The sequence below is a fragment of the Populus euphratica genome, unplaced genomic scaffold (genome assembly GCF_000495115.2).
Source record: "Populus euphratica unplaced genomic scaffold, PopEup_1.0 scaffold436.1, whole genome shotgun sequence".
NCBI classification, from domain to species: Eukaryota; Viridiplantae; Streptophyta; class Magnoliopsida; order Malpighiales; family Salicaceae; genus Populus; species Populus euphratica.
In genome coordinates, this window is record NW_011500321.1 from 8,566 (window position 1) to 36,067 (window position 27,502).

Genomic DNA, 27,502 nt, shown 5'->3' on the forward strand with positions numbered 1-27,502 from the left:
ACCAGTCCTCCAACTTTTACCTTAAACGAGAAATATCATCTCAAGTTTATATATTGTCTCGATGATATTCGTTTCAAGCCTTTCAATATGATCAACACTTAACTTGTTGGAGCATATATCTCTGAAGAAATGACTGATCTCTATAAGTGCATCCCATATCCCTTTTGACAACAAATCAAAAAAAGTTAATAGGATGAGTGTTTGCATAAACACATGGCAGTCATGACTCTTCATTTCGAATAATTTGCATTCCTCTGTATTAAGCAGCCTTGATATGTTCGAGACATGTTTATAGAGAAAACATAGACTCTTAAACCATTTGTAGACTAGTTTTTATGCATTTTTCTCTAACATGAAGCTTGCTCTCGGTTTTGCGACCCATGACCCATTATATTTTTACAGTTACAAAACATCCTTTTCAACTCTGCCAACAAACAAATCCTTTCTGTTCTTTCTGTACTTGTTATTCGATGGCAAGAAATGATAGTGACAGTAAAAAAAAAGATGTTTTATCCCTATTTATTAGCATGATTGCTTTATTGTTCTTTATATAGTATGGACATGCTAGTTTTTCATACGTGCTCCAACTAGAAACCATTCCATAAGCTGGGAAATCCTTGATAGTCAACATTAAAGCCGCCCTTATAACAAAATTATGTTTCCTTAAGATATCATAAGTCAAAGCTCTAGAGGATCACAACTGCATCAACTCATTAATCAATGGTCGAAGACAAACATCAATATTTCGCCCCGGACTACTCGGACCTGGCATTACCATAGATAAAAACATGAACTCCAGCCTCATACACATCCCTAGTGTCAAGTTATAAAACTTTAATATAACCGACCAACAAGAATAAGGAGCAATAAATAACCCGAATGGGTTAAATCTATCTGTACACAACTTAAAACACACATTCCTTGATTCAGCTGAAAAGTGCGGATGCATACTATTAAAGTGTTTGCATGCTTTGCTGTCAAAAGGATGCATCATCACTCCATAACCGCATGATGTGATTGGTGTCATGTTATGTGCTCAGCAGTCCTTGGTGACATGAATAACCTCTATAGTCTAAGTGTGATTGAGAAGTATCTAAGGTTTTTTATATGCCATAAGAGTCTTTCCCCTATTAGTTATAGGTTAGTAACGAGAATATCCACATGATATGCACTCAGTCATCTCGGTATTTTCAAGATAGTATAACATGCAGAAGTTAAGGCATATGTCAATTTTCTGGTATCCTAAATCAAGGGGTTTCATCATGTACTTTTCCATATAGAAGTTTTCTTTCAACCTGTTCCCTTCAAGTAAAATGCTTCTCGCCCATTCCATAATCTTTTCATAATGGAACTCACTCAACTTGTGATCTAACTCTATGATGAACACCTGTGCTACAATCGATAATTGACTGTGGTTCATGTAGTCATCCCATAATGGTTCGTCAAAATCTTTCAATATATACAAAACCTTGTTGCATCTACATTAGGTTCTTCTTCTACGACTAGACATTCACTGACATTCCCTTTACTCATTCTCATTGCATCCATAACCATATTCCTATAAGGATTACTGTTGTCATTTCCAACTTCATGCACATTGCTAGCACTAGAAGTTGGCCCAACCACCCTTTCTACGATGCTCTCATTAGGAACAAATAGTTCTCCTTGTGCATACCAATATAGATAATCCTTCATGAACCCTTTGGTTATAAGATGCATCATTACAACATCTTGATGCAATTTTTTTTTTTTTTTACATTCCTTGCAGGGACACCTAATACCACCATTAGTAAAATTCCTTAAAATAGATGTTGTAAAATTAATAAAACCCTAGACCTTGTTACAATAATCCATCCTCTGCAATCCTTGATGTGAGTCCTAATATATCAATGACTTCTATTGAACCTCTATAAAATTATGACAATAACATGTATTAATTAACTATGTTACATAAATCAATTTACAAAAATATTGGTTTGCCCCGACATCATCCAACAAACTAAAAAAACACTTATGTTAAATATTTATTATCAATTATCAACTATCAACGTCCATACAAATTTTTTTTTATATATATATATATATATATATATGGAAATCACAACTCCATAATAGAATTGATAAAAATTAAAACGAATCCGTTAAACAAGCTATTATTTATTTTATCACAACACATCTAATTCAGTGTAATTCAAACAAAGTTTCAACAATTTACAAACAAATACAATTTAACAAAATCTAAAACAAACTATAACAACTACAAAATTATACATTCATAATATAAGTTTGTTTGATAAGTAACAATTAAACAAGTATATACATTAACAAAATACATATACTAAAAAAATAAAAAAAAAACAATAAAATTGACATTTACATGTTAAAACTAAAAATGATAGATTTACTTACAAAAAACTATAAAATTCACAATACATTACTTAAAGAAAAGATTTTGTGACCACATACAAAAGTATAAAAAACTTGAGTGCTTATGTTAAGAAGAGGGGGAGAGTAGGGATGGATGGTTGGCTGCAGTTTGGGAGGGGAGAGTTTGGATGGGGAAGAAAAAGAAGAAATTGAGGAAGACAGTGTTGGAAAAGTAGGTATATATTGGCTTTTACTTATGGAATCTCTGAGGAACATGTTCCATCGGTATACCCGCTAGTGATTCTGCCAGTGACTGTGCCACATCACTATACGGAAATCTCGGTTTGAATCCTTTGGTCATTCTATTGGTAAAATCATCTGAAAAAAATCCATGTCATCACATCGTTGCAACTTTTCAAAAAAACTATATAATTCATCGACAATCCGGTCGGTATATACCGACCGTATTGCTGACGGGTTCTTTTTATCGGTATATACTGATAGAATTAGAGACGAAATTATTTCTTTCAGTAAAAATTACCAATGAAAAATTTTAGTTGATAATTCCATTAGTTTTAACTGATTTTTTGATAGTGTCTATTTTTAAAGGATCAAACCTAAAAGTTTTAAGCTAGCTGGTCGAAAATTAATTAGTAGTTGGCGCAAAATAACTGCATCCAACAGGAATATGGCCTGTGACAAAACGCGGCCCAAAAGCTTGTTTTAGCAAGTGAAAAATAGCAGTGCATTGAAAGAAGCCTGCTGATAGGTATAATTCATAGAGAATTCCTAACCAAGCTCAAATAACTAGAAAGAACGTTGCCTGAAAACCTGACAAGAACCAGTTCAAACTCATAAACTATTCCTTAAGCATTTAAAAAACGTTAGTTTCCAGTCTGAGCAGAGATGATAATGATCGGATGCCAAGATTGCCGAGTTCAGGATTCACTAACGTCAAGGAAACAGTTAATAATATCTAATTCTTATCAAGGAGACTCTGCTTGGATTAAACTTTTATTTGCCTAGGAGCACCAAGTAATGAAAATCTAATGAAATGAACATTCTTACACATTTCTCTGAATGGTACAATATGGATAAAGAAAACAATATCAAAGCCTTTGCCTTTTGCCAAACTCAGTATAAATGTACTATCACAAATTCCAATCATTAACAAATAAATTAAAACACAACTTTATGAAGAACTATCATGTGTCATCGAACATCCAAACAATAACGTCACACTCAGAAAAAAAGAAAGGAAACAAATGTAACATTTGTACTTGTTATTCTCAAATGACAAGCATTAACAGCGACAACGATAAAAATCTATGTATGGTATCTACAACCTGTCCATTCAAGATTTCACTATAAGCAGATATCCTCTATATTTACCTTATAGCATCCTCAACACAATGACCAAGACCTCTTCAAGAGATGATGTTGAAGGAGACCTTTGATAGCAACTGTGGAACTCCTCATATTACTGGTCTACAAAATTTTATGATTAGTATTTGTTAGAAAATGGAAGACCAACTCTAGGAAATTTTTACAAAGAAATGTTCATGGCGATTGAATCAGTTAGGAGCAGTCAGATAATAATTGGAGAAACAAGAAAATGATGCAATATGAAGATCAAACTACAATAAGAAAGACTCAAGGGAAAGACAGCAGCCGATCAATATCCCAAAGCTTCCGGCCCCGTCTTGAGAAAGGACTACTTGAATGCAATGACAACATAATAAAGCCAGATAAAAACTAGGCAAATAAATCTTCCATAAAATAGAATGTTGTGCACTGACAACATAATAAAGCCAGAGAAAATCTAGGCAAATAAATCTTTCATAAAATAGAATGTTGTGCACTGACTTGATCTCTAAGGACATCCAAATACCATTGATGTTTGCCGATCCTTGTAAAGAGCTGTACCTTGTGATTTTCGTGAACTTTGGCATAAAGGAACTGCAAGCAGTTTAAGGTTCTTTGGTGCAATGAACTTTCGGCTCTCTGGTAATCTTACAAGGTAGAGTTTCATGCATTCCTGAATAATGAAACGAGTATCAAGAATTAAGAAACCAAAACTTCCAGGAACAGTATCAGTGAACTGACCTTCGGTACTTTAACATTATGGGGCAAGTATGGAAGCAACATGGTTTCAAAGTCAGACCTCCACCACATTCCAAGGCAATCTCCCACCTAAACATTGAGAATCCGCAACCTCTAAGCACCTGCAACAATAATACCACAGCTAAACACCATTTTTATTACCTCCCAGTGATCTGTTCCATCTCCATTCACAGAAAGCATTCTTGATAGTTTACGTTTCAATCCATCAATATTATCTGAAAAATCCGAAAATATATATACTTCAATCAGTCCTTGGGAGAATGTCCTTTCTAATTTCAGGTTTACAGAGTTGCTTAATTACAGTAAATGATTTACCTGTGATTTGATATGAACCACATGATTAAGTGGTCATATAAGCCACAGTCAAAATTAAAATATAATTCTAAAAATCTAAAATAAATTTGATAATAATGTGATATAATAAAAACTTGTTATGAGATATTAACACTATTGGAATAAAATTGAAGTCAGTTAATTTTCAATAAATCAAATTTAGTTTATTAAAGAACTGAAAAATACAAGAATTGCTCTCACAAAAGTTAAAAAAAAAAAATTGTTATGAATTTTTATTGAACAAAATATCCCATCTTTAGGATTTACAAGGGTTTAAATACCTATGAAAATATAACCCTAATGAATTTATCAAAGTTGACCGATTTGGTCCACTTACAAAATTAACTCTAAAATCCTAAACTAAAAGGCTCATAACCTGATTCAACAAGCTTTAGATCTTAACTGAAAATAAATTATTAATTAAGCCTAAAAAAATCTTGAATTTTAGTTAAAAAATAAAATAAAGCATAATTATAATATTAAATCCTTGTTCTGCCATGAGAAGAAGAGAAAAAAAAATATTATAGAACTAATTCAAGGTTTATTTATAGTCTTCCATGCAATCCATTAATCCTAAAAACTAAAAAAAAAAAAGATAACCACTCATGTTGTTTACAAGTTATAGTAGGATTTTAATCTCAGACTTATGTTTTTTTTTTTTGAAAGGAAAATAATTGTTGGTATTAATTTATTTCTTTTGCTGCCTCATAGGTCCTTCTAATATTAGGAAATATAATTAAAGCTATTAAAATAATCTCCTTACATCATTTGAAAGTTTTGCCGTCGGTTGTTTTCTAAGTTAGTTTAGATTTTTTATTTTTTTATTATGTTTTATCATCACCTCATAAACCATATAAAATTAGATTAAACCTCTCTTGAGTATGGATAAAATATATTAAGGTTTTTTTTTATATATTTAAATAAATCCTTTAAATTTGACTTGGTCAAAATTTAAAACAAATATATTCAATCTTATTTTTAATGTTTTTGTTTTAAACCAAGTTATTGATCTATTTAGAGCATATAATAGGTATTTGTTCCTTGTTAGTTTTTAAAGGCTGATATATGATGTATATTGTCGTAATCGACCACCAGTAGATTCAAGATCGATGGGGGAAGTTTGGACAATTCAACTTGATTTGACAACATTAAAATTTTTAACATATAATCGAATGCTGAAGTTTCTATGGTTTCTTAAATGCTGGATGGAGATGTTCGAACAACTCAGAAAAATTATCTTTAATATATTATCGCGACCTAATGTTTCTTATTTCTGATTCGATCACTTGCACCGCGTAAAGCAAACGTCTCAAGTGGTACGCCAGCCAAGCCACCGCAGAAATTGTGATCACGAATGGCCTCACTACAATGAGCACAATCACCTTTCAATCCCACATCTATCTGCGCCACTTCTTTTTTTTCTTGTTCTATGAATGTTAATTCAAAATTATTTCTTTCATAATACAAGATTTCGTTTTCTTTTCTTATACAATTACTGCAACAATTGACGTACATATCACTCATTTTCATGGTGACCATGTTTTAGGGAACTCCTCGCTCATATCTAGCACGTCAATGTTGGATTTTGAGAGAATAGAATGCAGAGACTAGCAATTAACATGTTTATTCTGAAACTTCCTTATATTTTATTGATCATTAGAGTTCTTATTTAAGCAACTTGAAACAACTGAAATGCAAGTAATAAGCAACTGAATCTGCTATTGTTATATAACAAAAAAAAAAATCATAACAAAATGAAGAAAATTTATGTCAATCCTAACAGATTTCGACAATTTCAAATCAGCAAATATTATATTAAATCTAAAACTCTTATCAGCTCCAATCCAATTAAGCAGGAGCAGCTTTGAGACATTAATTCAACAGTCAACTACTGAAATCTTAACCATAACAACTATGGGGACCCCATTAACCTCCGAAGCAAATTCTTTGGAGAGATTGCTTGAAGAGGATAAGCTTGTTCTTGATGGATTTACTAGAGGTTGTTTTGCAGAGACACCTCTGCACATATCTGCCATGCTTGGACACTTGGAATTTAAAAGAAATATTTCAAGTCAAACACCTGTATTTGCTAAAGAACTAGATTTCCGCAGAATATCTCCGCTTCTCTTGGCAACAGCAAATGGGCACCTTGAAGTAGTAAAAGCACTGTTACTGGTCAACCCTGACATGTGCTATGCTCAAGATGGATATGGCCAGAGCCCACTTCATATTGCAGTGATCAAAGGCCGAGTTGATGTCTTGAAAGAATTGGTTCAAACTAAACCTGAGGCCGTTCTTCTCCGGACTGAACGAGGTGAGACCATCGTGCATCTATGTGTTAAACACTACCAGATAGATGCTTTGGAATTTCTGGTAGAGACAAACAAAGAAAGTGGATTTATCAATTCTAAGAATGAGGATGGCTCAACTGTCCTGCACCTAGCATTAGCCGATAGAGAAATTGAGGTATGAAAATAACCATCCAACCACTAACCAGTATAATTGATATATGACTTCAGCTCAGCATATATATATATATATATATATATATAACAGGGAGTAAAGAAATTTAGTTTATTATCTTATAAACATGCTATGCAAAAGATATTAAAAAAAAACAAAAACTTAAAGTTTATACAAGTTTATAACTAGCACGTAAAAGTAATAAAAAATACTTATATACATACTAATAATAAAATTAATTATGCTTAAATTAAAATAAAAAAAATATTTACTTGTTGAAATACTTTAAAGTAATAAATCTTTTGTTATTTTATTATTCCTCCCTTGTGAAACTATGATATTTGCAAAATGTCTTACAATATTCCAACAACATCACCTTGTTTTAAATACATTTATAAACAAGTTTTATGAACTAAAAATTAATTATGTAACTTAAATATCTCTCAACTAAATAAATTTAAGTTATAGATTTAAGAAGAAAACTAAAACAAAAAAAAAAGAAAAGAAAAATATTAAAAACAAGATGAGGAAAAGTGAGTGGAATTTGAAACTCTTTCTTCACTCCCTTTTTATAGTGAATTTTGTAAGTTCAAAGATTGAAGAATTAATAAAAATATTTAAATTATACAAGATAAAATCCACAATCATCATCCATTTTCTTGAGTTACTATGTTAAGCTCTATTTTGTTCACTGAGATTTATTCAATTATTATTATTTTACATATGAACTATATCATATATAAAAATAGTATCAAGTAAATAATATTTTTACTAAGTAAGTTTGTAGGAAAGATTAACTTTTTAGATCGTATATATTTATCGCATTAACTTTCTATCTATGTAAGCAATAATATATAGGTGAACAAAACTGACCAGATAACTTTGATGCTAATCTTGTGGGGTATAAGCAAGATAGAATAAACTATCATAAACAAATTAATAATTTAATTATTAAAAAATACAAATCAATAATATTTATGACATGGATGAAACCATCCATATAGCATGAAAAATAATTTTAGAATATAAATTATAACTTTAAAATAAAAATATATAGCAACTTTCTAAAATTAAACAAAAAAAAATCATAACATACCAAAAGGTTATAGATTAAAGTATATAGAAATAAAATTAAATCTACATGTGAAAATATAACAACTTAAAAGAAACTTAAATAATAACTTCAAATTTAAAGATGTTAAAACCTCTTTCACAATTAATCTATATTATTATTTTCATTATTTTTTTCCCATAAGGTAAACTAAACAAATTTGAATATAACAAGAATAAACTCTTAAGATTGTAAATCAAATTGTGTAGATATATATATATTAGACTGATGGACAATTATATTTAGTTTATCATTCAAGGTATATTAAACAAAAGATGTCTAACAAAACCCTTTAATTTATACTTGTTTAAAACTATAAGCAAGTAAAAGCATAATTAATGACAAGCATGCTTTCAACACAAAAATAATAATAGAATACTAATATGCATACTAAGCATATATTTAAATTTGTAACTGATATATATATATATATATATCATAGCATGCATGCTAATAATAAAGATATATATATATATATATATATATATATATATATATATCATAGCATGCATGCTAATAATAAAATTAACTATGCTTAAATTAAAATAAGAAGGGTATTTACTTATTGAAACACTTTAAAGTAATGATTTTTTTGTCATTATTAATGATGAATCTTTTGTTCTTAAAGTTTTATTAATTTTTATTTTTGCAACTAGGATGTTTGCAATATACCTCCCAAGATTCCAACAACACTATCTTGGTGTAGATACATTTCTAAATAAGGTAAACCAAATATTATGTAATTCAAATATTTACCAACAAGATAAACCTAAGCTCTAGATTTGTGAGGAAAACCAAGGACAAAAAGAAGAAGAAGAATACTAAAAATGAGGTAAGGAAGAATGTGCATAATTTGAGAAATTTGACTTGGAAAATCTTCCTTCACCCTCATTTTATAGTGTATTTTAAAAATTAAAAGGTTGGTTAATTAATATAACATATAATTTTCACCATTATTTACCTTTGATTAATTAACTACTGTATATCAATAATTAAATTTCAAAAAAATCAAGGGTTATTTGTGTAAGAAAACCAAAAGTTATTTGAGATTACTTATAATTTATTTAAATCATTTTAATTAAAATAAATTTCCAACAAAAATCACTAATACGAACTTGATACCACTACAATATTCTACAATTTTAACGATGAAATTTTTCTGTCGACGTGAGATTACCATTCCATCAATGAAAATTTTAACAACTAATTCACCAACAGAATGCTTCCATCGATATAATGTCTGTTAGTAATTCCATCATCTATCACTAATTCTGTTAGTAAAAAAAAATGATGGTTTTACAAATGAAAAATGCGTATAAAAAAATTACCCATTGGAAATATGCCGACAAAATAATTCCGTTAGCATGGACTCTGTATTTGTGGCATAATTTTACATATTTTGTTTGTATTGCCTATTTATCATCTTACGCAAATGCTGAAATTGCAAACTTATCGCACAACACAATAACAACAGCAAACAATTATAAAATAAATATTTCATGCACCAAAATATCATTCATAATATTACATTATAAAAAAAATCTTTACACATTCGTGTTATGATTATATTTAGTCAGAATTTTCCCTTTCATCGTCAATTGAATTATTATCAGCTCTATTGCACTCTTCAATGTGGTTATTATTATCTTCATCGACATTTGTTATTCCATGAGAGCACAAAACAGCATTCAGCTCCTTTACATCAACATCAACAAGACTATCATCGAAAACATAAAAATTTAAATTTTCTTCTAAGTCAATCGAAGGAGCAAGTCGATATGGTTTAACCAACTTACAAGCTTAAAAGGCTTCATCTATCACACTTGTGTCTTCGTTCTCATCCTGAACAACCTAGACACGACCCCTAGATTTTGTTTTTAAAATGGATAACCAATCAACTCTTGATTGGTCCTTTTTAAATGAAGGGGTGTATGTATAATAAACTTGTTAGCATTGCTTTGTGAAAATAAAGATACCATTTACGTTGCAGAGTCTAGCTTTTTGAGTTGATTTCAACAAGACCATAATGAGGATCTACTATGATTCCTCTGTTAGTTGTGTCATACCAATAGTCAACTTCAAACTCACTAGAAGTCGATTCCTTAATACAAACACAACGGTTATATGTCTTTCTTTCATGCCCATATTTTTCAATATAAAAGACATATCCATTGATAAAATATTTGTTATAACACTTAACTTTTCTTTCAAGACTCAGGCTTAGTAAAGATAATGAAATAATAGCATTACCTCCAATTTGATAAACATTGTATATCAAATACAAAATAATCAATAAACGAACATTTTGTAATATTGATGTACAGTTACCTTGTAACAGATAATAAATTTGTGATAGGACTTACATATGTTCTAAAACATGTAACAAATTGTTCATCTTGTAATTAAAAGATCTGGGATTCGGTTGACACGATCAAAGAGTTGATGTCTTATCCCAAGTGCAGGAGTGTCAAAGTAAAATAACCCAGCAAGACCAGGGTCAAACCACAGGGAGGTGAATTATATAAATTACAAATAAAGAAAAAGATTTGAAGAGAATAATAACAGAAAAGGAGTTGAAGAAAGTTTTGGGATGTGATATTGATGTAAGGATTAAACAATAATAAAACATATGTCAAGGTTATAGGATTCACTAATGGTATTTCAAATAAATATAATATAAACTCTTTTTATTACTCAACTAGAAACCACACACAAAGGAGGTCCTAATCGGATGATTTCTCGTTATTAGCTCATTATAAATTACTAACATGATCATATTAATTATCTTATCTAAGTAATACCATACTTATAAATATCATCAAGTATTCATGTTGCTAGTTTATGTTAACAACAAATCAAGTTTCTATCATAATAACGATTTCGGCCGAAAACTATAAAAGATCAAGCATTTGATGTACCAAATATTATACAACACAAATCTAAATTAAACATTTAATAAGCAAGGCATTAAGAATTAGTAAGATAAAAAGATAAAACATGTTAATAACAATCTTTCTTGGATATAAACATTTAAAGCTCATGTTGAGTTTATATTATACCTATTCTAACACCATTAGAGAAACCTTTTCACCTTGACATAATTAACTTAGCTAAACATTAACAAGGAGAAAAACATAAATAAGCAATATAAGAACATAAACATAATATAAGCTAACTAAGTATAGGAAAGGAAATGAAAGAGCATAAACAAGAGATTACTATAGCATAAAAGAAAACTTGAACATTACAAAGATGTAGAGAGAAAGCAAGAAGATAACTTTGATCTGAAAATTAATATGACTAAATACATGGACAATGCCTCCTTTTATAGGCTAAGTTTCAGAACTATTGATTGATTGAAGAATTGGTGGGCATCCATTGATTTGGTGGCTGGTTTTTGACATTAATGGCTGCTGGTTTTTTGATATTGTGGGCTGATTTTTGATATTGTTGGCTGGCCAAAACGTCATTGCTCACATCAGAATTATAGCCAACTGAATTGTGGAATCTGTGGGCAATTGTCTCAGCTTTCCATCAAAAAAAACCAGAGCTCATTTGGACTTCTAGAACTCAAGATATGAGCCAAAAACCGAATAGTGCTTGAGCTGCAGGACAGCTTCCGACGTCTTCGTTGTTGCTAAGATTTGGGCTTGAAAACGGCAGAACTGAGTCTTTGACTTCATATGAAAGTTTTAGGTCTATGTCTTACCTTTCCATCGATATAAAATGGACCTAAATCTGATATCTACAGCTCCAGATATGATCAAATTACTGAACGGTGTTCGAGTTTGGAATGCACCAGCAACACTTTGCTAAGTTTGGCCTTCTTTTTATCCTTTCAATTTCAATCCTTAAACTCATCAATCAATCCTTTTATTTATGTGATAGACCTGCATTTAGGATGAACATTTACCATGAATTAAAGGTATATTATATTTTTAGACTTGCTAATATAAAACATGCTTTTGTTAGGGAATTTAATGATACTTTAGGTGCAATATGATGACATAAATCCTTAATGAGAATGCATTTTTAAGTACTAATCACACCGCCAGCACTTCCATTTCCTCAAGCCATGACCAAACAAAGGAAAGTCAATCACAATTCTGAAATTTATGAAATTTTTAAACAGGTAAGGATCAATATACCTTTGCTAGATGCAATTAAACAGGTTCCTTCCTATGCTAAATTTTTGAAAGATCTCTGCACTGTGAAAAGGAAACTGAATGTGAAAAAGAAAGCCTTTCTAGCCGAACAAGTAAGTGCTATTCTTCAAAACAATAATGCTTTGAAATATAAAGACCCAAGTTGTCCTACAATTTCTTGCTTTATTGGAGAGCATAAAATTGAAAGAGCCTTACTTGATCTTGGTGCTAGTGTGAAATTACTTCCATATTCAGTTTTTCAGAGTCTCAATCTAGGTGAGTTACTTCCATATTTAGTTTTTCAGAGTCTCAATCTAGGTGAGTTAAAACCAACTTCTATATCTCTTTTACTTGCCGATAGATCTGTAAAAGTGCCTAGAGGAATAATTGAAGACGTGTTAGTACAAGTCGATAAATTCATTTATCCTGTGGATTTTATTGTCTTGGACACAGAACCTGTTGAAGCATGTAATTCATTTCTTGTTATTTTAGGACGTCCGTTTCTTGCAACCTCTAACGCATTAATTAATTGTAGGAATGGACTGATGAAGCTATCATTTGGAAACATGACATTGGAGATGAATATTTTCAACATTTGCAAGCAACCTGGAGATGATAATGATTTACAAGAAGTAGATCATATTGATGAATTAGTTTATGATCAACTTGAATCTACTTTAAGTAAAAATGAATTGGATGAAACTGAAGATTTGCAAATGGTTTATTCTGAGGAAGAAATCACGAATGAAACAAGCACCAAAAATGTTGATGCGAATCTTTTATCAACAGTGACAACAGATTCGACATCTGACATCACACCAATCGATGATTACTTTCCTAACAAATCCTTACTTTCTCTTAGTTCAATGCCTTGGTATGATAAAAATATTAATTTTCTTGCTTTAGGAGATTTGCTAGCTGATTGGAGTACCCAAGACAAAGAAAAGTTTTTGAACGAAGTGAAGAGCTTTTATTGTGATGACCCTAACTTATTCAAATATTGTCTTGATCAAATATTTCAAAGATTCATTCCCGACAATGACGTAAGTAGTGTCATTAAACTTTGTCATTCTGAAGCATGTGGAAGTTATTTCTCGTGAAAAAAGACTGCTGCAAAAATCTTTCAAAATGGATTTTATTGGCCCACCATGTTCAAGGACACACATGCATTCTGTAAAACTTGTGAAAATTGTCAAAAAATTGACACTGGTCAAAAAGTTTTGTTTTATGATTCTCAACTCTATGCACTCCCTAAAGAGCTAAGATTAAGATGGACCAATCCTTATGGGGCCTGTGATATTGAGAATTCAATGAATGACAATGATTTTAAGGAAAATGGACATCGTTTGAAAGCTTACTTTGATAATTTTCCTAGTGAAAATGAATCAGCTGGTTTGAATGATCTTGTAGATAAAGGTTGATTATTTTGTTTTTCTCACATTTTCTATTTTTTATGTTTCTTTTTGAGTGATTTTTGCTAGTTTCTCTCACCCCGGTCAAATGGCGGATAACGGTACTCCGTGACTTAAGTCGGTTCTTTCAGTTTCCCACAATTACTGATATCTGTGTATATATGTGTGCAATTCTTTGAAGCTCTCTTCCAATTCTCATTTGAAAATGGACACTAATCTTGAAAAATTGAAAAAGTATTTTCCCGCTCTGCCTCAGAATGCGATTACAAAAATTTACCGTGCTAGATGTGTAAGATTGAGATATTTAATGAATCATGGAATTCCTGAAGATATTCGCTGGTTGATTGAAGCAAAGGTCCGATTATCAGGTGAGTCCTCTAACTTTTTCATTTCACACATGCCTGGAACAGGTAAAAGCACTTTTGCAAAGAAGCGTCGTGCAAAACGACTGGATGTCTGTCATCGATGTGCTAGATGGACTTGTAATACACAATGTCGTTCTTTAGGAATGGTATCTATAAACCGTGAAGATAAAATACAATTCATTAAGGATGGCCTGAGTAAGGAGTCTTTAGATAATCTTCTATTGACTCTTGAGATGCATCCTAGTGGAGATGTGCATCGTGCAATTCATGATTTATGGCCACTATTTCATAAAGAACATGATCGACTTAGTCTTGGGAATCTGACTAAAAAAGACCCTGTTTGCCAGTTTTTAAGAAAACTGGATGGGAAGCCTATCCCCGACCCATAGAGGGCGTTTAAGCCGTTCTTGGACGTAAAACCAAGGGAAGATGTGAGCCACAATCACAACTACCTGTACATACACATGTTTTTTTTCAAAAGTAAATAAATAAATAAATAAAAAGAGAGAGAGAGTGTGTGAGACTCCAGCTGGCCTAGATATAGGTGTTATGATTGCTTTTCTAATTTCTCATCTATAAAACCCTCTCTTCCTTCCTTTCATTTCTACTCAACCCATACATTCAACAAATACAGAAGTGTGTAGAAATGGCAAGTTCCTCAAGTCATCAAATAAGAAATATCTGTGTTTTTGGTGGATCTAGTCCTGGGAAAGAAAAGGAGTTTTTAGAATCAGCAAACCATCTTGGTCAGGTGCTAGCTGAGAGAAAGATTCATTTAGTGTATGGGGGAGGCAGTCTTGGGTTAATGGGAGGTGTGTCAATAGCTGCATTTTTAGGAGGTAGTCAAGTTTTAGGAATCGTCCCTGAAGCTTTGGCACAAGGGGACATCATTGGAAAAACAATTGGAGAGGAACTTCAGGTCTCCACAATGTCGGCTCGAATGAATGCAATGTTTAACCATGTTGATGCTTTCATTGCTTTACCAGGTGGTCTAGGCACATTGGAAGAGATCTTTCATATTTCCTCTTGGGCTCAATTGCACATTCACCATAAACCCATAGGTTTGTTAAATGTTAATGGTTATTATGATAAGTTGTTGTCTTTTCTTGATCATGCTGTGGAACAGGACTTTCTAACATCTTCTGCACGACAAATCATAATCTCTGCTACTACTGCTGAACAATTGATTGACCAACTACAATCTTTCACTCCTGTGATTGATCCTTCCATGAGTCGCATAAATTGGTCATCTACGGGAAGCCGTAAAAAGCTTAGATTGGATTTGAGCCTTCATTTGTGAATTTTTGTGTCTTTTGGTTTTATTATTGTGTTTTGTTATTTCTTATTTTTGTTTTAGTGTGTTTCAGGTTTTGTCAGTGTTCGTTATTTCAGGTGATATCTTCTATACTCTATCTTTCTACCTTAGAACATTGAGGACAATGTCTCGTTTTGGTTGGGGGGAGAGGGTAGTAGTTGATAAAAAAAAATTGTTTTTCATTTCATAAAGCATGTGCATAATTGTTGTTACTAGGATGGCAGAGTAAAGGAGTTCTTTTGTTAAAGTGATTCTTGAGACGCATCTTAGTAACCATTCTTAACAAGGTCTATTATAATACTTCCCGAAATATTCAGGTTTACAAACTCTCGTATTGTTACCGTTTAATTCTGCTCATATACGTATTTAACATGTATTCTTAAACCTTAATTTACACACACACTTTAACATATGATTGTGGGTTGCATATTGGATTATTACATTATTTATGTTCTTTTGTTAAAGGTAACAACTAAGGGAAATGGATTGTATATAATTAAAAAAAAAGAAAAACATGAAAAAAAAAAAGAAAAAAAAATGTAGATAATAAAAATGTAGATAAGTTTGGTTTCGTAGCCTCCCTAACCTAAGCAATTAAGCCCGAAGGGGTGTTTTAACACCTAATACCCTAAAGTCAACTGACTTGGGAGCTATTGGCCCAACGCTTGTTAGATGGGTTGAGGAGAAACGGTTAAGGGAATCAAACATTGCACTATCTACATATCAGTATCTGCGACCCGAGTTACTAAGCTCGTAGGGGTGTCTTAACACCTAATGCCCTAAGACCAACTGGTCTGGGAGTCATTAGCTGAAAGCTCGTTACATGGGTTAAAGATGCATGATGTTTTTAAATTATATGTATATAGATTTTTTTAAAAGAAAAAAAAGACAAAAATAATAATCCCAACCCAAGGAAGTTAACCTTAAATATTAGAACAAAAATTTTGTTTTGAAAAGCCCCATAATTATGTGTTGATACATTGAGCACAAAAGAAAGGTTTATTAATATCTTGTTAAGAGGTATTGAGCAGATATATAAATTTAATGAGAGTTTGTTTATCTGGATGGATTAATGGAAGTTAAATGATGAATACCTTGCTTTGTGAAATTTGCAAATTTGTTCTCTATTTTAACGCTTTGATTACTAGGGACTAGTAAGAAGCTGGTTGGGGGGTGTGATTAGTACTTAAAAGTGCATTTCTATCATGGTTTTATATCATCATTTTGCACTTGAAATATCAATAACTCCTTAACTAAAATATGTTTTATAATAATGTATCTAATAATATAAGATACCTATAATTTGTGGTAAATGTCTATTTTTAATGCAGGCCTATCACATAAATGAAAGGATTGATTGATGACTTGAAGAACTTAAATTGCAAGGATAAAGAGATGGCCAAACTTAGAAAAGAGATGTCGGTGCAATCCAAACCGGAACACTGTTCGGTAATTGGGTCATATCTGGAGCTACAGATCTCAGATTTAGGTCCAATTTATATGGATGGAAAGGTAAGACATAGGCCTACAACTTTCATATGGAGCCCAAGATCTAAAAAGGCCATTATCAAGTCCAAATTGTAGCAACAACAAAGAAGCCCGAATCTGTCTTCCAGCCCGAGCACTGTTCGGTATTATGGCCATATCTGGAGTTCTAGAAGTCCAAATAAGCTGAATCTTTAACACAAGAAAGCTGAGACAATTGCCTACAACTTTCATGTTTACAACTGGCTCCAATTGTGACGTTATCAATGACGTTTTGGGCAGACAAAAGAAGATAAGGATTGTCACCAAGTCAAAAGTTGGTCACCCACTTATCAATTAGTCATCAAATCAATAGTTCCCAATTTTGGCCTATAAAAGGAGACATTTGCCATGCATTTAGGCATCTTGGTTTCCAGATCAAGATCATGCTCTTCCTTTCTCTCTTTGTATTTTTTGTAATGTTTATGCTTTGCTTTCATTAATATTAAGTTTATGCCTTTCATTTCCTTTCCTTTACTTAGTTAACTTTTATGTTCTTATTTTGTTTATCTATTTTGCTTTCTTTCATTATGTCTAGCTAAGTTAGTTATGTCAAGGTGAAAAGGTTACACTAATGGTGTAAGAATAAGTATAATGTAAACTTAATATGGACCTTAATGTTTGATACTAACATGTTTTATATTTGTTATCTTGTTCACTCTTTAATACTTTACTTGTTAAATGACTAATCTTGATTTGTGTTGTATAACACTTGGTACAACAAATGCTTGGCACTTTCATAGCCCATAATGTATGGTATAACCGACACCTGAGCTATGAAAGGAACTTGATTTGTTGTTAACATAAGTTATAATCATGAATGCTTGACGAGATTTACAAGTATTAGCATTAATTGAATAAGATGACTAATGTAATCATGTTAACAATATATAATCTGATTGGAACCTCCTTTGTGTGTGGTTTCCAATTCAATAATAAAAGTTTAATCATGTTAACAATCTATAATCTCATTGGAACCTCCTTTGTGTGTGGTTTCCAATTGAATAATAAGAGTTTATACTATACTTGTTTGACATACCATTAGTGGAACCTCTAACCTTGACATTTGTTATTATTATTGTTTAATCCTTACATTAATTTTCCATCTCCATGTTCTGATCATCTTCTTCTTCTTCTCTTTCTTTATTATTATTATTATTATTATTACTACTACCACTACCACTATTATTATTATTATTATTATTATTATTGTTGTTGTTGTTGTTGTTGTTGTTGTTGTTATTGTTATTGTCATTGTTGTTATTATTGTTATTACTATTATTATTGTTGTTATTATTATTATTATTGTTATTGTACTATTGTCATTTATAATTTGTACAATTAACCTCCTTGTGGTTCGACCCCGGTCTTGCCGGGTTATTTATTACTTCGACATTCCTGCACTTGGGAGAAGACATCAATCTTTTAGTTGTGTCAGATACTAGAAAATTGACATGTGCCCTAACTTCTGCATGTTATACTACCTTAAAAATACTGAGATGACCGAGTGCATGACATGCAGGCATTCTCGTTACAAACCTAGAACTGGTAGGGGAAAGACTTTAGTGGCATATAAAAAACTTAGATACTTCCCGATCACACCTAGACTACAGAGGTTATTCATGTCACCAAGGACTGCTGAGCACATGACATGGCACCAAGCACACCATGTGGTTAATGGAGTGATGGTTCATCCTTCTAACGGCGAAGCGTGGAAACGCTTTAACAGTATTCATCCTCACTTTTTAGCTGAATCAAGGAATGTGCGTCTTAGGTTGTATATAGACAGATTCAACCCATTTGGGTCATTTGCTGCACCTTATTCTTGTTGGCAAGTCATACTCACAGTTTATAACTTGCCACCAGGAATGTGTATAAGGCCAGATGACACGACTAAAAGATTGATGTCTTCTCCCAAGTGCAGGAGTGTCGAAGTAATAAATAACCCGGCAAGACCGGGGTCGAACCACAGGAAGGTTAATTGTACAAATTATAAACAACAACAATAGTAACAACAACAACAACAACAACAATAATATTAGTAGCAATAATAATAATAGTAGTAGTAGTAGTAATAATAATAATAATAATAATAATAATAATAATAATAAAGAAGAAGAAGAAGAAGAAGAAGTTGATGAGAACTTTGAGATGAAAGATTAACGTAAGGATTTAACAACGATAACAATAAATGTCAAGGTTAGAGGATCCACTAATGGTATGTCAAACAAGTATAGTATAAAACTCTTATTAGTCAATTGGAAACCACACACAAAGGAGGTTCCAATCAGATTATAGATTGTTAACATGATTACATTAGTCAACTTATTCAATTAATACTAATACTTGTAAATCTCGTCAAGCATTCATGATTATAACTTATGTTAACAACAAATCAAGTTCCTTTGATAGCTCACGTGTCGGTTATAGCTCAGGTGTCGGTTATACCATACAGTATGGGCTATGAAAGTGCCAAGCATTTGTTGTACCAAGTGTTATACAACATAAATCAAGATTAGTCATTTAACATGCAACGAATTAAAGAGTGAACAAGATAACAAATACAAAACAAGTTAGTATCAAACATTAAAGTCCATATTAAGTTTACACTATACTTATTCTTACACCATTAGTGTAACCTTTTCACCTTGACATAATAACCCTAGCTAGACATAATGAAAGAAAGAAAAATAAATAAACAAAATAAGAACATAAATAAGATAAAAGTTAGCTAAGTAAATAAAAGGAAATGGAAGGAATAAACTTGATATTAATGAAAGCAAAGCATAAACATTACAAAAAAATACAAAGAGAGAAAGCAAGAGCATGATCTTGATCTGGAAACCAAGATGCCTAAATGCATGGAAAATGCCTCCTTTTATAGGCCAAAATTAGAAACTATTGATTTGATAACTAATTGATGAGTGGGTGGCCAACTCTTGACTTGGTGACAATCCTTATCTTCTCTTGTCTGCCCAAAACATCATTGATAACATCAAAATCGGAGCCACTTGAAAACATGAAAGTTGTAGGCAATTGTCTCAGCTTTCTTGTGTAAAAACTTCAGCTCATTTGGACTTTTAGAACTCCAAATATGGCCAAAATACTGAATAGTGCTTGGGCTGGAGGACAGATTCGAGCTTCTTTGTTGTTGCTATAATTTCGACTTGAAAATGGCCTTTTTAGATATTCGGCTCCATATGAAAGTTGTAGGCCTATGTCTTACCTTTCTATCCATATAAAGTAAACCTAAATCTGAGATCTATAGCTCCAGATATGACCCAATTACCAAACAGTGTTCCGGTTTGGATTGCACCGACATCTCTTTTCTAATTTTGGTCATCTCTTTGCCCTTGCAATTTAAGTTCTTAAAGTCATCAATCAATCCTTTCATTTATGTGATAGGCCTGCATTTAAAATGAACATTTACCATAAATTAAAGGTATCTTATATTATTAGATATATTATTATAAACATGCTTTAGTTAAAGAGTTATTGATACTTCAAGTGCAAAATGATGATATAAAGCCATGATAAAAATGCACTTTTAAGTACTAATCATTTTATCTTCACAGTTTAAAGATACCCTTCCTAAAGAACGACATTGTGTATTACAAATCTATTTGGCACATGGATGACAGACTTTTAGTCATTTTGCATGACGTTTCATTGCAAAAGTGCTTTTACCTTTAACAAGTATGTGTGAAATGAAGGAATTAGAGGACTCACCTAATAATCAGACCTTTGCTTTAATCAACTAGCGAATGTCTTCAGGAATTCCATGATTCATTAACAACCTCAATCTTGCACATCTAGCATGATAAATTTTTGTAAGCGCATTCTGAGGCAAAGTGGGAAAATACTTTTTCAATTTTTCAAGATTAATGTCCATTTTCAAATGAGAATTGGAAGAGAGATTCAAAGAATTGCACAAATATATACACAGATATCAGTTATTCTGGGAAACTAAAAGAACCGACTTAAGTCACGGAGTACCGTTATCCGCCATTTAACCGGGGTATTTGACCGGGGTGAGAGAAACTTGCAAAAATCACTCAAAAAGAAGCAAAAATAAAATAAAATAAAATCAATATTTATATAAGAAACAAAAATAAAGTAAAATAAAATAAAATAAAATCAATCTTTATATACAGGATCACCCAATTCAATAGAGTTATGTTCAACTGAAAAATTATCAAAGTAAACTTTCAGACAATGTCCATTTATCTTGAAAACATTGCCATTTTTTGGATTCTCGATATCGTAAGCCCCATATGGATACACATGTTTCACAATAAAAGGACCGCTCCATCTTGATCTTAATTTTCCTGGAAATAAATGCAGTCGAGAATTATAAAGCAAGACTTTTTGACCAACAATGAATGTTTTTCTTAGTATTTTCTTGTCATGAAACTCTTTAATTCTTGCTTATGAATTCTTGAATTTTCATATGCATCATTTCTTATTTCCTCAAGCTCATTTATTTGTAATTTTCGCAGTTGACTAGCATCATCCAGATTTGAATTGAAAGCTTTAATAGCCCAATAAGCTTTATGTTCAAGTTCCACAGGCAAGTGACAAGGATTATGTTCAAGTTCCACAGGAAAGTGATAAGGTTTTCCATAGACTAGTCTATAAAGTGACATACCTAATGATGTTTTATAAGCAGTTGGATAAGCCCAAAGTGCATCATTAAGTCTTAAAGACCAGTCTTTTCTATTAGGGTTGATGCGGATCAGCCATCTTTTATGCTCAATGTATCAACACATAATTATGGGGCTTTTCTTGGAAGAAAACAAAATTTTTGTTCTAATGTTTAAGTTTAACTTCCTTGGGTTGGGATTATTATTTTTGTCTTTTTCTTTTTCTTTTTTTTTAAAATATATATACATATAATTTAAAAACACCATGCATCTTTAACCCATGTAACGAGCTTTCGGCTAATGACTCGCAGACCAGTTGGTCTTAGAGCATTAGGTGTTAAGACACCCCTACGAGCTTAGTAACTCGGGTCGTAGATACTAATATGTAGATAGTGCAATGTTTGATTTCCTTAAGCTTTTCTCCTCAACCCATGTAACAAGCGATGGGCCAATAGCTCCCAAGTCAGTTGACTTTAGGGTATTAGGTGTTAAAACACCCCTACGAGCTTAATTGCTTAGGTTAGGGAGGCTACGAAACCAAACTTATCTACATTTTTATTATTATCATTTTTTTCTTTTTTTTTCTTTTTTTTCTTTTTTTTAATTATATACAATCCCTTTCCCTTAGTTGTTACCTTTAACAAAAGAACATAAATAATGTAATAATCCAATATGCAACCCACAATCATATGTTAAAGTGTGTGTGTGTAAATTAAGGTTTAAGAATACATGTTAAATAAGTATATGAGCAGAATTAAGTTATAACAATGTGAGAGTTTGTAAACCTGAATATTTCAAGAAATATTATAATAGACCTTGTTAAGAATGGTTACTAAGATGCGTCTCAAGAGTCACTTTAACAAAAGAGCTCCTTTACTCTGTCATCCTAGTAACAACAATTAGGCACATGCTTTATAAAATGAAAAACAATTTTTTTTATCAACTACTACCCTCTCCCCCCAACTAAAACAACACATTGTCCTCAATGTTTAAAGGTAGAAAGATAGAGTATAAAAGATATCACCTGAAATAACGAACATTGACAAACCTAAAACACACGGAAACAAATAAAAGTAACAACAAAACACAATAATAAAACCAAAAGACACAAAGATTCACAAATGAAGGCTCAAATTCAATCTAAGCTTTTTACAGCTTTCCTTAGATGACCAATTTATACGAATCATAGAGGGATCAATCACAGGAATAAAAGATTGTAGTTGGTCAATCAATTGTTCAGCAGTAGCAGCAGAGATTATGATTTTTCGTGCAGAAGATGTCAGAAATTCCTATTCCACAGCATGATCAAGAAAAGACAACAACTTATCATAATAACCATTAACATTTAACAAACCTATGGGTTTATGGTGAATGTACAGTTGGGCCCAAGAGGAAATATGAAAGATCTCTTCCAATGTGCCTAGAACACCTGGTAAAGCAATGAAGGCATCAGCATGGTTAAACATTGCATTCATTCGAGCCGACATTGTAGAGACCTGAAGTTCCTCTCCAATTGTTTTTCCAATGATGTTCCCTTGTGCTAAAGCTTCGGGGACGACCCCCAAAACTTGACTACCTCCTAAAAATGCAGCTATTGACACACCTCCCATTAACCCAAGACTGCCTCCCCCATACACTAAATGAATCTTTCTCTCAGCTAGCACTTGACCAAGATGATTTGCTGATTCTAAAAACTCCTTTTCTTTCCCACGATTAGATCCATCGAAAACACAAATATTTCTTATATGATGACTTGAGGAACTTGCCATTTCTACACACTTCTGTATTTGTTGAATGTATGGATTGAGTAGAAATTAAAGGAAGGAAGAAAGGGTTTTATAGATGAGAAATTAGAAAGGCAATCATAACACCTATATGTAGGCCAGCTGGAGTCTCACACTCTCTCTCTCTCTTTTTATTTATTTATTTATTTACTTTTAAAAAAAAGCATGTGTATGTACAGGTAGTTGTGATTGTGGCTCACATCTTCCCTTGGTTTTACGTCCAAGAACGGCTTAAACGCCCTCTATGGGTCGGGGATAGGCTTCCCATCCAGTTTTCTTAAAAACTAGCAAACAGGGTCTTTCTTAGTCAGATTCCCAAGACTAAGTCGATCATGTTCTTTATGAAATAGTGGCCATAAATCATAAATCAAGAACGGCTTAAACTTTTAGTCGTTTTGCACGACGTTTCTTTGCAAAAGTGTTTTTACCTGTTCTAGGCATGTGTGAAATGAAGGAGTTAGAGGACTCACCTGATAATTGGACCTTTGCTTCAATCAACCAGTGAATATCTTCAGGAATTCCATGATTCATTAACAATCTCAATCTTGCACATCTAGCACGGTAAATTTTTGTAATCGCATTCTGAGGCAGAGCAGGAAAATACTTTTTCAATTTTTCAAGATTAGTGTCCATTTTCAAATGAGAATTGGAAGAGAGATTCAAAGAATTGCACAAATATATACACAGATATCAGTTATTATGGGAAACTGAAAGAACCGACTTAAGTCAAGGAGTACCGTTGTCCGCCATTTGACCGGGGTGAGAGAAACTAGCAAAAATCACTCAAAAAGAAACACAAAAACAATGTAAGAAAAATAAAATAATCAACCTTTATCTACAAGATCATTTAAACCAGTTGATTCATTTTCACTAGGAAAATTATCAAAGTAAGCTTTCAAACGATGTCCATTTTCCTTATAAACATTGTCATTCATTGAATTCTCAATATTATAGGCCCCATAAGGATTGCTCCATCTTGATCTTAGCTCTTTAGGTAATGAATAGAGTTGAGAATTATAAAACAAAACTTTTTGACCAGTATCAATCTTTTGACAATTTTCACAAGTTTTGCAGAATGCATGCGTGTCCTTGAACATGATGGGCCAATAAAATCCATTTTGAAAGATTTTTGCAGCTGTCTTTTTTGAAGAGAAATAACTTCCACATGCTTCAGAATGACAAAGTTTAATGACACTACTTACCTCATTGTCGGGAATGAATCTTTGAAATATTTGATCAGGACAATATTTGAATAAGTTAGGGTCATCACAATAAAAGTTCTTCACTTCGTTCAAAAACTTTTCTTTGTCTTGAGTACTCCAATCAGCTGGCAAATCTCCTAAAGCAAGAAAATTGATATTTTTATCATACCAAGGCATTGGACTAAGAGAAAGTAAGGATTTGTTAGGAAAGTAATCATCGAATGGTGTGATGTCAGATGTCGAATTTGTTGTCATTTTTTACAAAAGATTCGCATCAACATTTTCGGTGCGTTTTTCATCCATGATTTCTTCCTCAGAATAAATCATTTGCAAATCTTCAGATTCATCCAATTCATTTTTACTTAAAGTAGATTCAAGTTGATCATAAACTAATTCGTCAATATGATCTACTTCTTGTAAATCATTATCATCTTCAGGTTGCTTGCAAATGTTGAAAATATTCATCTTCAATGTCATGTTTCCAAATGATAGCTTCATCAGTCCATTCCTACAATTAATCAATGCGTTAGAGGTTGCAAGAAATGGACGTCCTAAAATAACAGGAAATGAATTACATGCTTCAACAAGTGCTTCAACAGGTTCTGTGTCCAAGACAATAAAATCCACAGGATAAATGAATTTATCGACTTGTACTAACACATCTTCAATTATTCCTCTAGGCACTTTTACAGATCTATCGGTAAGTAAAAGAGATATAGAAGTTGGTTTTAACTCACCTAGATTAAGACTCTGAAAAACTGAATGTGGAAGTAAATTCACATTAGCACCAAGATCAAGGCTCTTTCAATTTTATGCTCTCCAATAAAGCAAGAAATTGTAGGACAACCAGGGTCTTTATATTTCAAAGCATTATTGTTTTGAAGAATGGCACTTACTTGTTTGGCTAGAAAGGCTTTCTTTTTCACATTCAGTTTCCTCTTCATAGTGCATAGATCTTTTAAAAATTTAGCATAGGAAGGAACCTGTTTAATAGCATCCAACAAAGGTATATTGATCCTTACTTATTTGAAAGTTTCAAAGATTTTAGAGTTGTGATTGACTTTCCTTTGTTTGGTCATGGCTTGAGGAAATGGAAATGCTGGCAGAGAATCAGTCTTTTTTTTGTAATTTTCAGATTCAACCTCTTCCTTACCCTCAGAGATTGACTCATCATCTTTCTCATAAGGTTCAAGAGAGGGTTTTTCAATAACCTTACCACTGCGCAGAGTAGTGACTGATTTAACTTGATCCATGTGTTGGCTTTCGGAACTACTTGCATTTGCATTATATTGCCCCTTGGGATTTTGTTGTGGTTGAGATGGAAACTTACCTTTCTCCTGGAAACTGAGAGCAGATGTTAATTTTTCAAGAGTATCTTTAAAATCTGTCATATTTTGAGCAAGTTGAGTATTGATTGTCTCTTGCTTTTCAATGAATGCATGCAATGTTTCCTCAAGATTTCTTCTAGGAGATGGAGCATAAGGAGGTACATATCCATGAGAATTTTGGAAATTGTGGTGTGCTTGAAATGGTGGTTGTGAAGTTTGTACATTGTTATTATCACTCTTCCAACTGAAATTTGGGTGATTTCTCCAATCAGGGTTGTATGTTTGGGAGTATGGGTTGTGGTTGGGCCTTTGGAAACTGTTTAAAGTATGGGCTTGTTCATGGAGACATTCCTTAAAAGAAGGCAAGGTTGGACAGTTACTGGTTGAGTGTTTATTTGTTTCACATATTTGGCATGCCATGTTTTCAACAGATTTTAATTGACCACTCTTTTTCAATTCTAGTGCCTTGACTTTTCTAGCTAAAGATGCAAACTTGGCTTGAAGGTCATGATCTTCCCTAAGGTTGTATATACCTCCACTAGATGTATGAGGTGGAGTTTTACTCAGTGCCTCATAAATACCCGCGGTGTCCCAATTTTGAGCATTTTCAGCTAACAAGTCTAAGTACTCCATTGCTTCATCAGGGTCTTTATCTTCAAAAGTTTCATTGCACATCAATTCAACCATTTGCCTATCTTTAGGTGTTAACCCTTCATAGAAATGTGAAACCAATCTCCATATTTCAAAACCATGATGAGGGCAAGTACTAAGCAAGTCTCGATACCTATCCCAAAATTGGTAAAATGTTTCTCCTGGTTTTTGAGTGAAAGTAGTGATTTGTCTTTTGAAAGAGTTTGTTCTGTGAGATGGGAAAAACTTCTTCAAAATCTGTTGTTACATTTCATCCCAAGCACGAATGGATCCTGGTTTTAAATTTTGTAGCCATGTTTTAGCTTTATCTTTTAATGAAAAAGAAAAAAGCTTTAATCTGATGGTGTTCATGCTACAATTTAAATTATTATATGTGTTGCAGACCTCCTCAAATTCCCTTAAATGCAAGTCTGGATTTTCCAATTCTAAGCCATGAAAAGAAGGTAAAAGTTGAATAATGCCCGGTTTAAAATCAAAATGAGATGCATCAGGAGGAAAAACTATGCATGATGGTGCACTTGTTCTTGTGGGATTCATGTGGTCTCTAAGTGTTCTAGCACGGTTATTCTCATTATTCTCATTATGAAGTGATTGATTATCTTCTTCGGCCATATTTTCTGAAAATGATGAGGATACCCTACAAAGTCTACCACTTGATGTACGTGACCACACTCTCATGCACGTGTAGGAATAAAATAAAAAAAGAAGAAGAAAGAAAAAGAAGGAGAAAGAAAA

The 27,502-nt window shown here is 32.4% G+C and overlaps 1 protein-coding gene across 1 annotated transcript; it reads left to right on the forward strand.

The window, feature by feature from the left end:
- The first annotated feature begins 6,738 nt into the window (after window positions 1-6,738).
- Window positions 6,739-7,296, forward strand: LOC105113600 (ankyrin repeat-containing protein At2g01680-like). The gene has a single exon (XM_011009836.1). It carries the CDS (start codon window positions 6,739-6,741, stop codon window positions 7,294-7,296), a length of 558 nt encoding a protein of 185 aa, XP_011008138.1.
- Window positions 7,297-27,502: the final 20,206 nt, after the last annotated feature.